Source organism: Phragmites australis, chromosome 8, assembly GCF_958298935.1.
Source record: "Phragmites australis chromosome 8, lpPhrAust1.1, whole genome shotgun sequence".
Taxonomy (NCBI): Eukaryota; Viridiplantae; Streptophyta; class Magnoliopsida; order Poales; family Poaceae; genus Phragmites; species Phragmites australis.
This window is the reverse complement of record NC_084928.1, coordinates 29,386,472-29,404,260: the sequence shown is the minus strand read 5'-3', so window position 1 is coordinate 29,404,260 and position 17,789 is coordinate 29,386,472. Positions and strand designations below refer to the sequence as shown.

General features: G+C 40.7%; 1 protein-coding gene across 1 annotated transcript; it reads right to left on the bottom strand.

The window, feature by feature from the left end:
• Positions 1–5,365: 5,365 nt before the first annotated feature.
• Positions 5,366–7,031, bottom strand: LOC133926950 (acyl transferase 7-like). The gene is made up of 2 exons (XM_062373135.1): positions 6,507–7,031; positions 5,366–6,400 (listed from the first exon to the last, which is right to left on the bottom strand). The coding sequence occupies exons 1-2, from the start codon at positions 6,951–6,953 to the stop codon at positions 5,561–5,563; spliced, it is 1,287 nt and encodes a 428-aa protein (XP_062229119.1). The 5' UTR covers positions 6,954–7,031; the 3' UTR covers positions 5,366–5,560.
• Positions 7,032–17,789: the final 10,758 nt, after the last annotated feature.

Below are 17,789 nucleotides of genomic sequence, written 5' to 3'. Positions count from 1 at the left end.
CACTTTCCTTGTGGCCCTATGATGTGTAAGAGAAGAAGAAAAGTAGAAGCAAGGTAGTGGAGAGTCGGAGTTGTCTGGGACACGCTAGCGGTAACCCCGGTGCCATATGGGCATTGCAAGTGGATGGTTCTGGGTATGAGAAAGGTTGAAATGGGTATCCCTTGGGTAGGCCTATATGATCACTCAAGTCGTATGGTCCTCGTGTCGTGTGGGTAAAGTTATACCCCCTGCAGGGTGTAAAAATAATTTAAATTACCACACTCTCGGTCATGAGCATGCTCCTGTCCATTTGCATCGGTCGTAGAGTTACGAATATGGGATGGTTGATATAGTTTTGTTGGGCATGGTTGTCGATGGTCGTTGATTACATGAGATGATTCCATTTACATTTATGTTCATGTTGTTTACAGGTTTGGAAAGGTTTGTTTGGTTAATTATATGTGCTCACACGTATGTCTTTAGGTTGCTTACGCATATGAATTTACATATCCTTATGACCTTCTCCTTGCTAATGGCTTAATGTATAATCTTTGGAGTCGGGTTATCTATATATACCCTATATGGATTAAGTCTTGCGAGTACCTTTGTACTCATGCTGCTCTTTCAGGTACTTCTGGTGAGGAGGAGCTCATTTTTAGCTACTTCACAACCGCTGATGTTGGTGGTAGGCCTGAGTAGGAAACTACTCTCGAGTGGCGAAGCTTTTGGGGTAGATCCTAAGGGCATGTGGCTCCACTCTTCTTTTGTAGTCTATAGTTTTGTTTCCGCTGCATAGTTGATCTAATCTTTTGTGTAAATTACTTTAAATGGTTGAATGCTTAAGAATGTGTAATATTATTTAATTACTCGCTCTTTCTTAAGCTTTGTGTTGATGCTATATGTTGAAAAGACATGTGTTTCGATCTTGAGCACAAAACACGTGTCGGGACTACCGGGATGGTATTCCGGTTAATCATCATGGCCGTGATTAAGCAAATGATCATCCTGATGATTAATTAGAATACTGTTTGGATGGTTCTTCACACGATGTCAGTAGCACTGGTGATGAGGAGCAGTGGCAAGGTAGCTTGTTGAAATTGTCAAAGCGGTGAAAAGGCCTATGTGGGTCAAGGCTTTCCAAGAGTTGGGTCCATGTTGTGGGTGAGAACCCCGTGTTGCGTCCACACACAGTGCCCTAGGCCTACCTGCTCAAGCTCGATCTAGGTAGCTTGACTGGTGGTCCAACACCCAGTGGCATGTCATCGGCATGCTTGCCAAGGATTTCTGTGCAGTAGGCCTGCTTTGTTGTGGAGCATAACACGATAGCGCACAAGCTGACGCCATTGGTACTAGCGAGGGAGCCATGGCTTGGGAGGCACAATATCATGTAGGGGGTGTTTAGCAGAACTCCAACTCTCTGCAGATCTACAATGGAGCTAGAGCTGTCGGTATGAGTGTTTGGCTAGCAGATTAGCTCCACATCCATAAATGACGCTGTCTAGGGTGAATTATTCAAGCTACCCTTTGTGTTTTCACGTGTGCACTATTGTAAGTCTTTGATTCTATTTTTGTAACAAATAGTACTATTCTTTTTTACATTATTGCAACAAATAATGTACATGAAACACTTTAGAGGTTCCAAATAAACAAGTTTTGAATGCAACATCATGTCCACACTAAAAATATTACAATTGAATAGCTAGCATTGAACTCGTATCACACCCCAAACATATACTAGTCCCAAGAAAGAGCAATAGCGGTGGTCATCTCATCAGAAAATGTATCCATGGACATTATACTTGATTGCAAAGTTGACTCATCAGAATAATAACATGAGATCAACAAGTAGAGACCCACATATATTTTTTTCCCTACCTCCCAAAACCTTCTTACAAGACTTTATGTGTTTGCCTTCAGTTTACAGACCTGCTTCCAGAAATGGCAATAATCCTAACCACTATTTCAAATCAGCGTTCGACCTCCTCAACCATCTTCCAAAACTACCAATATCCACTAAAACTAAGAGCTCTTTCAAAACAAAGACCACAACAAAAACATCCATTGAAAAAAAATAGAGATCCTCATGCAACACAGCACCATCTCATGGAAAAGCATATTGAGCTTCTTGAACCTTCCAATCTTCGAATCGTCGGCATCTAAGGCTTCACCACTTCAACAAAACTTCATGGTCACCCAATGCACTTTTTTTTTCTCTGCAACAAAACCCAAAATCGATTTAGTTTTTAAATAATTGACACCTTTGACCAAAATATTTGTTTGTAAATATTTGTCACCACGCACTTTCCAATACAAACTTTCCAATTTTGCCCCTCTATCCCCCAAACCAAGTATAGCTGCAGGCCTTGGTCAATTTTCACTTTTGTTTTGTTTACTGCTAAGACATGTCCTTCCAAAAATTTCTAGGAGTCCAGTCTATTTCAGTAATTCACTCACCATACTTTATTTCTTGGATTTTTCTCGCTCACAACAGATGTTCATCGCGCCATGAAGCGCCGGCAACAACCCGCAAATTTGCTCACTTACACATATGCTCATTCCGTACTTTACTGGCCAGGGGCAATTTTGTCACAAAATTACAAACAAATGATTGTCTAGTTCTTTGTACTAGGGCCATGTGTGTCAATTAATTGAAAACGGAGAGAGTAGAAAGCATAAGTGATGTCTGATCATTAAGTAACTTATTTGGGAAACAGGCCAGATGATATGATGCCAGTCATAAACCATTTTGGAGACAACCCAATATTGGTGCCGTGCATGCATATTTCAACATTTACTTTGTACAGACAAAAAACAGTCACATTTGGCTGTGATACTTGCAAGGTTAGGGAAATGCTTTGAGGAATATATGCAATACTAGTAATGACGACATGATGCCAGCATCTATTGGGAACTAGTTATAACAGTCTGGTAATGACATGATGCCAGCAAATAAACAAGTCAAACAAACAACTGGCAATGATAACATCCCAATATGAAATACAATTGGCAGTTTCCAAATGAAATGCCAATCTGACATATATAGTAATGCCCTTCATGATTTTTACAAACTTGAGTGAACTGATGGATAGAGTTTACTTGTTCACCATACACAAGTCAAACAAGCAACTGAAAACTATGAACTTTGTCAGGATCTGCTATTGATATGCAACACCATAATCTCATGTTTCACTGTTTATGCTGCCAAGCCGCTCCTCCAGACCTTCAGTCCCTAGCGCCCCTAGCCCAAAATCTATGGCACCATCGGCCCCTGTTCGTCAAGACCATCGCCTATCTAGAGTACCTAGCATTCCACTCCTATTTTGGCCACGACAGTGATGGGGAAGGGGCACGGGGGCAGTCGAGGAAGATAAGGGGTAGGTGAGGAGGTCCTCACAGACACGATACGACAAGCGAGTTGGGCGGCAGTGAGGACCAAAACTCGGGACAACGACAACGACTTGAGCTCCTCATGGGTGGGCTTCCTCGATGGTGGAATGGGGACCGGGATGGCACGGGGGTGCTCGAGGTGGCGATGGTAGCTGCAGGGGTGACGATGACAGCTTGCTAGGGTATCGAGAGATCCCGTAACCAGTAGGAGAGAAATTGTGGGCTAGGAGACGAGTCGAGAGGGGGAGGGACGAGCGAGGGAGGGGTATTACCTCCGTGGTAGTGACAAGTAATTTCTCCCCAACTCTACGAGGATATTAGTAACTAGAGTTTGTGAAGCATCTTTTACCTGGTCCACAATTACTACGTGGAGAGCAACTTCATGAATCAGGAGCTAAAAAAACAAGGAGTCACATTGTTTGGCAAAACTTCATTCAAATATAGCGTGGATTTAGATTTAGAGCTGTGCCAAACACCCTGTAGCAGAGCGTTTCTAGTACATCTTGCTCCGAAACTCCTATCATGCAACCTGCAATGCAAGCATCCATTCTAGAGCGTGCATTCCGGTTTATGCTACTAATATGTAAGAAGTAGGCTGTCGCCGTTTTTGCTCGGATTAAGTAGAAACGAAACGGTCACGATACAACAACACACAAGCCAAAAAAAGGAAAGAGAAAAAAAACGAAGGAAACACAAAACAGAACACACCGCCAACTCTCGATTTCTCGGTTACTTGAAAGAGGAGGCAAATACGAGTACCTGTACTGGAAGCATGTAGAATTAGCAACGCTAGCTATAAATGCGGTCCGGGTCCGGCACTACCGCAGCGAAAAGGCAAAAGGCGATGGCGCACCGACAGAGCCAGAGGAAAGGGAGCATGTGGGTGCCTAAAGTGCCTAAAATCTAAAATCAGACAATATATATAATTTTATTTATCAAAATAGATAATATATCGTTATATTTACAATTTTAATATCTGTATTCGACATCTTATTTATCAAAAATTAATTTTTGTATACCGTATGTCGAAAAAACATTAGTCCAGCCATATTAAGGCACATGAGGTCATATGCCGAAAATCATGGTCGGGTCTGTATTTTTCTAATATACGATATACTGAAAATCAGTTTTCTATAAATAAAATTATAAATATGATAATATATTATCTATTTTCATAAATACAATCATATATATATTATCTAATTTTGAATTATAATCCCTAAAGATTCAAGTACACGTACGCCTAAATTCCAGCGAATCGTGGCCTTGGCCCTGGGAGAAGTTTACGGCGACCGAACTGAATTTCGCGCCGCTTTGCAACCCTGCTATCGCCGTGAAACTGCATGCGCCGACCGGAATGCTGGATCACAAGAGAGCCAGTATCGCGACTCTTCTGAAACATGACACGGGCTTCTTTACTGGACCACCGGTTAGGCAACAGACACACGCTCACTGATGACTCATCGAATGCAAAAATGCCAAGCGAAGCAAGCAACGATGCTACTATTTTTTTATCACTCTTTCTAGGCCAACGACACACACTTTCAGAGGAGCTCAACGAACCCAGATCGCGACGCCCGGACAGGACAGATACTATAATTATAGATAGCTATTATTTTTTAACTGAGAGGGTATATTTTTTAAAATTTACATGATCATGTCATTCGTAATTTTCAGACTTCACTAAGAAGAGAAATATTAAAATGACTTGTAAGTACTAGCTCTTCATCTTTTTATTTTCAAGAGATAGTACTTACTCTTCTCTCTTCTCTATTGGATGAGAAATTATATTAATCATAATATTAAAAAATATGCTCTCTGGGCTACAAGATACTCTTCACCACATCCTGCCTAGGTGAACGAAGCGACAAATAACAGATGCATCACTTGGACTCTTTATGGTACGAGTACCGCATTATTTCCCTCTTGCTTAAACGAGAGGGAAGAGAAGACAGTGGCGCCCCACCTACACCATTGCCTCGCAATCACAAGCAACATGTAAAGCGCAACGGGGTGTAAGTGTATTCGACTAGAAGAAAGATTAAACAATGCTTCGGAGTACAGGCACGCATATATGCATTGGTGATAGTATTTTTTTTTTCCATTTCCCACTCTACTATCCAACAATGGCAGGCATACAGCAAGAAAAAGAACGAATAAATAGGTCGATTATTCAAGGGAATGGGTCGACGAATCAGTCGAGGCGCATCATGCCCTTGTGGAACGCGTCGACGGCGTCGGCGGCGACGCACTGCGTGATGAGGCGCGCGCCGGGCTTGTGCGCGGAGGGGCGGACCAGGATGCACGTCGCGATGTAGTCCAGGTTGGTCAGCGGGACGACGTGCACGGGGCAGCCCCACCCGTAGTCCACCTCCGCGAACCCGAGCCGCGACCAGTCCGACACCAGCAGCGTGCGGTAGTCCGACGTGATCCGGTACGGGTCCGCGCCGTCGGCCGTCTCGCCGGCGCTCCACTGCGCGAACTCGGTGGGGAGGCGCTTCTTGCCCTCGCGGATGAGCTTGACCACGTCGTACACGGATGCGTCGGACACGCGCTCGGCGGGCGCCGACACGCGCATGATGTAGTAGCAGTTGCCGTAGAAGCCGTCCGGGAGCGCGCGCCGCAGGGCCGGGCGCGCGTTCATGGCGAAGCACACGTGCACGGGGGAGCCGGGCTCGAACCGGGCCGCGCGGGTGCGGGACTGCCACGCCTTGGCAATCAGCACCTCGAACGCGCTGCACCGGTGGCCCGTCTGCTCCAGGAACCGGGCCTTGAAGTGTTCGATGTAGTCCGTGGAGATGTCAATGGCGAGGTACTGGAGCCGGAGCTCCGTCGGGACCGGGAGAGGGCCCACCGCCGCGCCGGGCGGGTTCGGGATCGCGTCGCGGCCCCACGCCGGCGCCAGCAGCGGCGCCGCGTGCCCACGGGCGATGTCGCCCACCGCCGTCATGAACTGCGCTGCGCCTGGACCGTCCGCCACCGCGTGGCTGAACCGGAACCCGACCACGAAGCCACCGCACACGAACTGTGTGACCTGCATTGGGGAATTGATGGATACTGCAATCAATCGAACGCCATTGCCGTCGCCGAGCCGTTGACTTCAAGAAAGAAAAAAGATTGAATCTTTGCTCGCAATTTACCTGGACAAGTAGGATGAGCGAGTCCTCAGGGAGAGGGTCGGAGGCGGGGTAGGTGGGGTGCGGCAGGAGATCGTCTTTGGGCACCATGAGCGGGTACTCGAGGTAGTCCACGTCCTCGAGGGTGCAGCTCGCGGCGGCCTCGACGAACCACACTCCCTCGCCGGTGCAGTGGACCACCAGCTCGCCGGCGTCCGAGACCGCGAGGCGGCCAGCGATGGGGTAGTAGCTCACGAGCGCGGCGGCCAGGGCGCGCTCGATGGCCCTGGCGGGGGCCTCCGCATCGGCGGCGTCGGCGCGGCCCTTGAAGACGTGGAGGGACTCGATGAGCGCGCGCTGGGTCGGGTAGCGGTCGAGCCAGGAGAGCGGGAGCGCGCCGCGCGGCGTGGGCGCCGACGGGACCACCACCCGCTGCGCCACGCGCGTCACGGTGGCCGCCGCGCTCCGCATGGTGGTGAAGGTGGGGGGATCTGGAGCGGTGGTGGGTGCGCGCACCGGCTGGCTCACCTGGGAAGCAAGGTACGACCGGTCTTGGTTTTTATAATGCTTCGTAAATCGTGGTGTGACCGCTACGGTTAATCTTTGTGCGTAGTTCATGAGTAGATTTGAAAATGATTGCCCACCGCACGATGCAAAGACGGAGCAACCAGATTCAGCCATTGAGACGCCGTCAGAAACTGTACTTGCTTAGCGAGAGATGTTTACAGTTTACAGACGTGTTGAGAAAATTAATAGGAATTATAGTGCACTCTGGAATCATCAAATTCTAATAAAAAGCCTCCTAGTTCCTTCTATGTTGATCTAAGTTCTTTTTATCATTGAATTATAACCATGAACTATAAAACCATCTATATCCGACTGTTGAAACAAGTGCACTTGGCACATCAAAGCGGAGGATGTGCTGTGGCCTGTGGGGTTTATCTGAAAATTGCTAAAACCAGCCCCTCATTTCATAAGAGAATAAAGATTTATGACACTGAATATGCAATTTTAGCCCGCAACGGCATAAATACCGCCAGTGTGAAGCTACAGTAGCAAACCTGAATGCATCAGAAAAAATAAAATAAAATAAAAACTCTATTGTTAGTAATTTATTTTCACCTCTTATACACCAACTAATTTCAAACATGTGCACCATTTAAATACAGAAATGTTAAAGTATACACTCAACACTCAAATTGTTAAAGATGTAGTTTCGCCCCTAGATACCTCGCGACAATGATCTCTAAGCGTGTGCATTGCATCTTTCATCTGTTTGAACCGGTATAACCGTGTATCCTCTTCTCCTTATCGTCAATATTATTCTCGCAAAAAGAAAATGTTTATGCTGCGGCAAGCACGTATCGTTTGTCAAGGCCCGCGTGTCTGTGTTCTGGAAATCTGGAAGCAGAGCTGGCGCCACCACAATCGTCTGCCCAGCTCATCAGAGTAATAAATTCTCCCTGAGAAGTGGACTGCATCAAAGGTCACGTACGTTCGAGAGCTCGACTTGATCAAACTTGACGAGAGACCTAGAGATCTTTTGCTTTTGCGTCCATTACAAATTTCTTCTCGCTTATTTCTCCGGAAAAATAGAAATATCCTCCTAGTTTGATCTCTCCCATTTCATTTTTTTACATTTGCACACTTCGAAAAATCCTATAAAAAATTGAACATATACATCTTAGTAAAATATATACATCTATCAATATATACTGCGTGTGTGTCGGTGAGATAGCCTTCTTTGCACAAAAGATAACACGTATCTTTTTCTACGGTACACATATTATATTTTTTGCTGATGTATAAATTTTACAAAGAATATCTACAATTTTTTAAAGAAATTTAAAATGTATGAGATTGAAAATTGGAGGAGGTCCAATCACTATCCAAGTAGGAGGAGAAATCCACCTTATTATTTCTCCCCAGTTGTTTTCGTTTCTTTGTAAAAGTAGCAGTGGCGTCATGGAATGGTTGGAGGAAAGGGTCCGGTCACCGCCCCTCACTTTCCTCACAAGTCTCATGATGAAAATTGGAAAGATACTGACGTGAGATGATGAGAAAATGAGATTCCTAAGCAACCCAGTGAAACAAAGATCACACGGGGGAGCTTTTCAGTAGTACTCCAAAAATGCAGGTGTAGTAGGGTCATGCGCTTGAGCAGTTAGGTCAGCTCCAACAACAACCGTATACTTTCCTCAGATTACCGTGTCGATACAAATCTGTTCTTTTTTTCGCCAAGCTCCCATTTCGTACTTCAATAGTAATCGTATCGATAAGAACAGTAATGCTGGGTCGGTATTTTTATGGACACAAGCAACAAAGTTGTTGCCGGATTTGAGGAACTGCAATACTGTTGATAGAGTATATGTGTGGGTTTATGAGGAGAAATAGAGTAATGAAAGGTAGAAAATATGGTAACTATTAGAGATGAAAAAAATAAGAGATGCTGTAATAGTGTTAGAGGATGCTATAATAGTGTTATAGGGGATGAATTTTTAGAGTTTCTGTTAGAGATGATCTTAACTTGTGTTTGTATATTACCATCTGCCTTTGGTATCATTTATATTTTTTTAGGTTACACTTTGGCACGTTGCCGATACACCAACAAGTCGCTTAGCAGACTCATAATGGGCTGCACAACGCTGGAGGCCTTCCTTCGCTGGCCTGCGATCCTACTTACGTCTTAGGTTATCATTCTCTATTCCCTATAATTCTATTATAGTATTCTCTATACTATTACAGTATTATTATTTTTTTTATCTACAACAGCTATCCTATTTACTACCTTTTATTACTCATCTCATCAAGAACTTTACCGTCCAGAGGATTAAAAGTATAAAAAGTACTATCAAACAACGTCTCACCTATTCAACAGATAAAATCTTACAGTCGCCTGCTTAACGAGCAAGATATCGCACAGATTTAAATGCCAAAACATATCACCCGCTGTTCGGGCTAGAAGTTTAGTTTATAATAATCGGCACAGTTCGCTCCGTGTCCTGTACTTGCATGTACGTGCTCGTGTGTATAGACTTCCATCTTTTCATTTAACAATTAATTTTACCTGAGAGTAAAAAATTGGTCCAAAAATTTCAAATGTTTTTATAAGTAAACTAGAGTTCATTAGTAACCTATTTTATTGGTTTGATAAAAAACTTAAACCAATATTTAATTAATTGTTTTTTAAAAAGACTACTTTTATAACTTCTAAGTAATTTTTAATGCCTCAAATAAATTCCAAAAATTAGAAAAAATTTACAAATTTTCTACTTATATTATGTACTAATTTATAAAAATATTTCCAACCCTTAAATGACCCATCAGTGGGGCAGCAGACGCAAGCGTAGGGTTGGAAACATAGATATAGCATCCTCTACAATATAGGTAATATATATAACCTAGGGTTGGAAACATTTTTATAAATTATCATATCACATGAGAAAAATATTAGTGATTTGTTTCTAATTTTTGGAATTTATTTGAGGCATTAAAAATTACTAGAAGTTATAAAAGTAGTCTTCTTTGGAGAATTTTAATTTAATATTGGCTTAGTATTTTTGGATCAATTCAATTAAAATAGGTTTCTAATGAGCTCTAGTTTTCTCATAAAAATATTTGAAATTTTTAGACCACTTTTGTACTCCCAAGTAAAATTGATTGTTAAATGAAAAAAATGGAAGTCTATACACACAAGCGCGTACATGCAAGTATAGGACAGGGAGCGTACTGTGCCGATTTATATAAACTAAACTTCTGGCACTAATAGAGGGCGATATGTTTTGGTATTTAAATCTTCAAAGATCTCGTTCGTTTAGCGGACAATAGTAAAATTTCGTTCGCTGAACATATGAGATATTGTTTGATCGTATATTTCATATTTTTTTAATGTTTTGGGTGGCGGACCTACAAGGTGTCACTTGTTTATTGGACGAGATCTTACTCTCGCCCAATGAACGGGTGGTGGTAGCATATTTTTACAATTTGTTGAAATGGACGTATAGTTTTGCAAATATTAAAAAAAATATATAAATAAAAGAATTCGCCGGCTCCGCATGGGACTTGGCAACCGAGCCGGCCTACTCTGCTGCACGCCTGCACGTCTGGGCCTCAGCACGCCGCACCAGCCCAGCTAGCCGCCGCTCCCGCCTGTTGTCAGACCCGCCAAGGCCGGCGACCAGTGACTGGGCTGCCTCCTGCGTTAACCGGGCTGTCGAGCTCCTGGCCTGCTCCCTCCTTAGGTCATTTGCTCAGCGCCAGCCCACTAGCTCTCCACGCCAGCTTCTTCAACCGCACGGGCCGCACTCCACGCCAGCACTCAGGCCGACGTCTGAACTGGCGAACTTTTTTAATTTTAATTTCGAAAATAAAAAATTGTAAATTAGACGTCCGTTTGAAGAAAATGGAAATACATGCAATAGTAATGTGTCTCCATTCTATTAGAAGATATGTTTTAAAAAATAAAGATATCGCCCTTCCAACAAGTAATATGTTAAAAAAACAATATGTTCTATTGCTCTCAAAATTCAAAACACTATCGAAATAGTCATGAAAAATTCTAAAAAAATATATGTCGTAGATGATACTATGATCTAGCTCTAAAAAAATTAGATAAAAATATTATCTACACAATGAAAAATAAAAAAGATAAATTTCATCGTGTACGATGAATTTTTTTTGTTTCTTATTGTAAAAGTAATTGTTTGAGTTGAAAATGGTTAGAGATAGATATAGCATCCTCTAAAATATAGGTTTGTTTCAGAATTTTTTATGACAATTTTGATAGTATTTTGAATTTTGAGAGCAATAGAACACAATTTTTTTAAATTTTTTTAACCTGTCGCCTGATGGAAGGGGACATCTTCTGTCGCTCTTAGAACGGGTGATAGTAGTCTATTTTTGCAATTTTTTCAAATAAACATCTATTTTTAAATTTTTTTTTATTTTCGAAATATAAAAATAAAAAGCTCCTGAACTGGGCACTTAGACTGTGTCAGCTCCACCGGCCATCGCAACAGTGCCAGGATAACACTATAGCAAAACCGAAAATAGAACTCCACAGTACCGATCCAAGAATAATAGTTTTCTTCATTCTAACACACACACATACATGCTTGGAACAATTCTCCATGCCATATGCAATGACATAATGATCATCCATACCACAGATTGCACAACTTCCTTGTACATCTCATGATTCAACCTATCTCTATCATACTATAGCACATACATCTCTTGTGTACGTCTTATAATGTCACGGGCTAGGAAAGTAGTGCATGTGAAGAATTCAGTTCCTCTCTGAACCTAGTTCTAGTCCTATCACCGACCACATTCGCTCTCAGGATAACATCTGCATATAAACAAAACTAACGACTAATTCTGAGCACAAGTTCACACAAACTTGACTTGCATCAATCCACACAACACTACTTACAAGAGTGTATTACACATATCAAAATCACAAATATAATTATGCTACCACGAGCATATCCAACAATATATTATCAACACATGCACATCATTTTAATCTTAATATTCACTTTGCTCTTTTGCCAAATTTATAATAATGCCAATTTTTGAGCATATAGATCTCACAATTTCTGTGTAGGAGGTTATAAATTTTTTGTAATTGATATCGACTTGTGACAACAAGTCATAGTAAGGCTACTTGTTGTCAACTTTTATATGGTTCTACACACTACAAAATCATGCTCTTAGTGTCAAATTTCGATGATCCCTTTTTATAAATATGCTATATTTTGATGATCCCTTTTTTGGCCCGTGTTTGGTTGGGAAATGAGATAGATAGATGTTTGCATGATTCAGGCGCCACTATTTTTCCCAATATCGACTTTGTTACCGTTATTTTGTGATATGAAATTGAGTCAACAATTTAGTTCTACTATCTCAACATTGAGTGAGAATTTTAAACAAAATATATTTTAATTGTTGAAATAGTTTCCACTATTTGTTGAAGTTGGTATCCCAAATTGTTGAATCTAGTTTTAAAAATTGTTGAATGCACATGAATGCAAAATTTCGAATTAGCTACTCTAATTTTTTGAATGCACGGAAATGCATTGTGCCAAAGTTGCTTCTTTGTTCATAAGAAGTGAGCCGCAACACTACACGTGTTGTATGGAAAGATTTATGAGAGTGAGCGCATTGTGGGCTATCTTAATTCAGCTTTTTAAGTAAGTGAGATATAACGTTGGCTCAGCTCAGCTTGACTTATTTCGACAATATCTTGAAAGTTTTCATGTATTGTTACACTAGGTCTAACAAATTGTTGAAACATTATTTTAAATAGTTGACTACATATGAAACAAATAAATGTTTTAAGTTTTATCATTGAAAGGAACTTTGTTAAAATATATATTGTTTTTCATATCTAATGCAACCAATTATTATCCTTATAGCTTTTTTTACCATATTTTTGTCATTTTAAACGAGTCAATAATTTTGTTCTACTATCTGAACATTCCAAGTGAACTATTTAAACAAATTTAATGTAAATGTTGAAATAGTTTCTACTATTTGTTGAAGCAAGCATCCTGAATTATTGAATATAATTTTAAAATTTGTTGAATGCACACAGATGCAAATTGTCAAATCAGTTATTCAAAATCTTTCAATCATACGTTGAATGTGTTTTCACTAATTGATGAACTATGTCTAAAAAATTGGTGCACTAGATTCTACTCGTTGAATTCATCTAAAATGAATATATGAATTAATATTAATGATTATTAGGCAAATTGTTTAAGAATATGACATTTCTCAGAACTAATGGGGCGAACTAATAACCACATTTTTTCATCATACTGTCATTTTTTCAACCAATTGAAAAATTAAAATTTTGTATCTCAAAATTTGAAATGAATTATTTCAACAAACTTAATATAAATGTTGAAATAGTTTATACTATTTATTGATCAAGTATCCTAAATTGTTGAATCTAATTTCCAAATTTGTTAAATGCACATGGATGCAAATTGTCAAATCGATTATTCTCGAAATTTTTTAGTAATATGTTGAATGTGTTTTCACTAACGGTTGAACTATGTATAATAAATTATTGAACCAGATACTCTAATTTGTATGTATGAAACAAATATACGAAATAATAATAATGATTATTAGGCAAATTGTTTAATAATATGACATTTCTCATAACCAATGGAGTGAAATACTAACCATATTTTACCTTTTAACTTAAATTTCGTTTCCATGACTCATCTCTAGTGTAATGTATGCTTATTTTTATGTATATATTTATTTCCTTCTCGTTGCAGGTATGATTATGGAAGTTTTGTGCTCACGTATCTACAGACTTTTGATGGTTCCAATGTTAAAATGTTCTCAAATGTATGCTCCCTTTCGTTCATTTTCATATTTAACATTTACACTTCTCATAATTATATATTTCATATCTTTTTTGTTATGCCTTTTTTTTTTCTGTAGGTGGATCTACTTGCTTTATTGCGTCGGAAACTATTGTTTCAGCTTATCAATTGTGAGCACAACACGCACCATGATATTTTTTATTCTGTACTCAAGTCTTTATAGCCATGGTCCTTTCGATTTATCAGCATGTATATACTTGATTGTGCACTTTGGAAGATTATCATGGAACCTTTCTGCAGTTATTACAGCAATCATCATATTTTTACTTGTCGGTACTACTTGCCAGTAAAATCAGCAATGCACAATTCAGTAGCCCCGTAAAAGACATCACATTGTGTGCTTTTCGTTTTTACTTGGCTTCACGAAGTTAGTGTAAAGTACTGTTTACAATATATTTTATAGAATGATTCAAACATTATGTAAGTTCACTTTGCGTTTTGTAAGTTCATTTTCCCAACCGCTATTAGCCCCCTATTACCCTAATGCCCTGTGAAAAATTCAAAAAAATTGTTGAACATACTTAGTCGGAAAAAAAGGTTGCTGAAAAAATTTGAAAGAAAATACAAAAGGAAAATTCGAAAGAAAAAATATTCAAAGAAAAAAAAATCTTGGCCGTTTTCGAAAAAAGAAAAGAAAAAGAGCCAAGCCCGCTAAGAAAGAGAGAGAAAGATACACACCCAGCCCACCTACGGACAATCAGAAAGCCCACCCACGCCTCCTCTGGTGGGGACCGATCTGAAAACCAGATTCGGTCAGCAGCCGATGTATAGGATGCCTCACAATAAGCGGGCATGCTATCATTAGAATTTTTTTTAATATATTTTATTTCATCAATATTTTTAAAAATATACGGTCATTTTAAAAGATCGTAGATCTAACCTACCGTCGTCCGTTGAATGGGTGAGATCTTGTGGGTTTCGTTGGTCAAAGAATTAAATAATCAAAAAGAGAAAGATCTTGTCCGCTGAACGGGTAAGATCTTCGTGGCGTCTCCGTCGTGCGGGTCCACCAAAAAGTGTCATCCATTGAGGGAGCAAGATCTTTTGGGTATTTAAATCGGCACAGTCGGTCTTGCTGATGTTACGCCCTTATTTGTTTTCCACTGAACCGAGAGGAGAAGGGAGGGGAGGGGAGGGAAGGGGAGGAAAAATTGCGCGGCTAAGCTCTGCTGGAGAAAAGAGGTATGTTTTTTTCTTTGTTTTTTAACAAACCCGGTAGTATAGTCAGTAGTGTTAGGTTTTGATATAGGCTAGATGTTAGATTTATATTTTTTTATAAATCTGATAAAACAGTTACTAGAAGTAGGTTAGAATGCAGGTCTAGTTTTAGAATTAGGGTTTGATATAGTTTAGCAATTAGATCTTGGCAATTAGATGTAGTATTTATATGTTAGGTATTAAATGTAGGTTTTAGATATAGTGTAGTCATATCTGATGTGGTAGATGTAGGATTTAGAGGTGTTTGATGTATAATATGAGAATATTTTGTTGCAGTATAGATTGCATGTTGGACTATGTTTGTAATGAATTTTTCATTGTAGATGTATTTTTACATAATTATTTATATTTTGTTGCAATAATGTTTGGGTTTTTATCAAAGGTTGCCAGGTATGTCAGATATGTGGCAGTTTATGATTTTTTATAGGGATAGTGAAATATTATATGGTCTGAAAGGGGTAGTATTGTCAGTATTTTAGTCAATAGACAAGGCTATCTCTAGACTTATGCACAAAGTATCGGACACTTGCATGCCTGGTTGATGCGGGGTTTCAAAATAGACCCTGAGATTCAAGAGATGACCATTAGCATTGTGGACAACAGTTACAGAGAAAGTGTGTACTGGGAGGTATTCCCGCTCTAGGAATATGAAGTGTGGAAGAGGTAAATGTAGGATGTTGTGCACAGAGTTTGGCCTCCTATGTTGTTTGTGCAATGGAAGAATAAGGAGACAGTTGGAGACATACATTGTGGGGGGTACGCGGAGGAGGAGGGTGTTGAGGAAGAGTATGAGGAGGATGTCGATCCGGATGATGCACATTCACTGGATTATTCGAATGAACCTACTGATGAGGTAGACGAGAGGGAACAAATCCATTATTTAATTAAACAGATGGAGCGGGATGATCGTGAGGCTAACGAATCCCCTAAGTATGACATCTCGGATGATGAGGACGATGCTCCGATTCTCGTCGGATTGGGACAATCCTAACTTCAACAACCTTGTGGTGAATGAGGGCAATCAAGTGGCCTGAGAGTATACACAGAATGAGGTGACTCAATGTGTTAAGCATCCTGCCAATCAAGCCATGAACGATGCTATGACTTAATGGGCGATATCGCTTCGATGTTAGTTTTATGTTGTGAAGTCAAGCAAGAAGGAATATGATGTCAAGTGCATGAATGAGGGTTGCCTGTGGCCAGTGCATGACTTCAAGGGGAAGTGGGTTGACTATTGGAGGTTTTGATTGTGGTCAAGCACATTTGCATGATGGACGAACTTGAGCTCAGCTACAAGAACATAACCTCATCCCTTGTTGCCAATGTGATATACGCCTAGATTATAAACAACCTGAACTACGAATCAGAGTCTATAATCAGACAAATTGAGGAGAAGTACAAGTACACTATCACCTACAACAAAGCATGGAGGGCGAAGAGGAAGTCAATAGAGATGAGGTTCGAGACCTACGAAGCTTCATATGAGAATCTACCAATTTCCTGCAGACCATTCCTCGAAGGAACCCGGGGACGTATTACGATATTGATAAGTACACATTGTTGTCCAAACCCTGCAACTACGTCCTGAAACGATGTTTCTTCACAATAGGAGAATGTATCAAATCTTTCAAGCATTGTCGGCATATCTTGTGCATCGACGACACTTTTCTTACTAGCAAGTTCATAGGACACATCCTAACTGCTGTTGGGGTCGATGTGAACAATCAAGTTCTATCGATGGCCTTTGCATTTGTAGAGGGCGAGAACAACAACAGTTGGTATTGGTTTATGTACCGTGTGAGGATGATAATTGCTTGCGCTTGACCGAACGTGTGCATTATACCTGACCGGCATGCTGGGATGCTCAAGGAAATTCTGGATCTGTAAAATGGAACAAACGATGGCTTGATTGGACCTGTGTGGCCAAATCTGCAGAGTAGGTGGTGCATGAGGTATTTGAGTGCAAACTACTTCCGCCAATTCAAGAACAATAACCTCATGAACATGTTTGAGCGGTTGTGAGGTCAGAGCCAGCAGCGGTAGTTTGATGCTCTTTGAAAGACACTGGATGAGCTGACGAAGAGTAAACACAGGAGCATGCAGGGAGGCCCATGAGGGGGCCGAAGGATGAACCAGTACCTCTTGAGTCCCTGCCAAAGGACAATGAAGCTGGCATCACGCGGAGGACCAGGTCATCTACCAGGTCATTTAGCGAGTGGATTGAGAATGAGCCAAAGGAGAAGTGAGCTCTTCTCTACGACATAAATGGGGCTAGGTACAGTACTATGACTACAAATTTAGTAGAGATTTACAACTAGGTGATGAAAGGTGTGAGGGGGTTGCTGCTGGTGGGGATTGTAGAGTTAATACTTTAAGGGACATACAAGTATTTCAGAGACTGCTATGCAGTAGTGCACACGACGCTGAATAATGCTAGTATGATTTACCACCTATGTGCTTATGTAGTGACCCTTGTAGGCTTCGCGAGTCCTAAGACATTTTCTACACATATGGCCTATGCTTCTTCATGTGTGCCAACTACTAGTACGACAAGTCTCGATATGGACCGTACGAGTGTCCACCGGTATAGCGACATAGATCACTCATATGGCACTTTCAATATAATTTTATACAATATCTTACTAATCTTCTATCTTCTTTCGTTTGTCTAGTCTCCTCCACC

What these genes read in the sequence shown, in the direction of transcription:
- LOC133926950 (XM_062373135.1), bottom strand. Translation starts at nt 6,953, where the DNA reads ATGCGGAGCGCGGCGGCCACCGTGACGCGCGTGGCGCAGCGGGTGGTG. An exon ending in CGCTCATCCTACTTGTCCAG is followed by an intron (nt 6,401 to 6,506) that starts GTAAATTGCGAG and finishes TCCCCAATGCAG; the next exon opens with GTCACACAGTTCGTGTGCGG.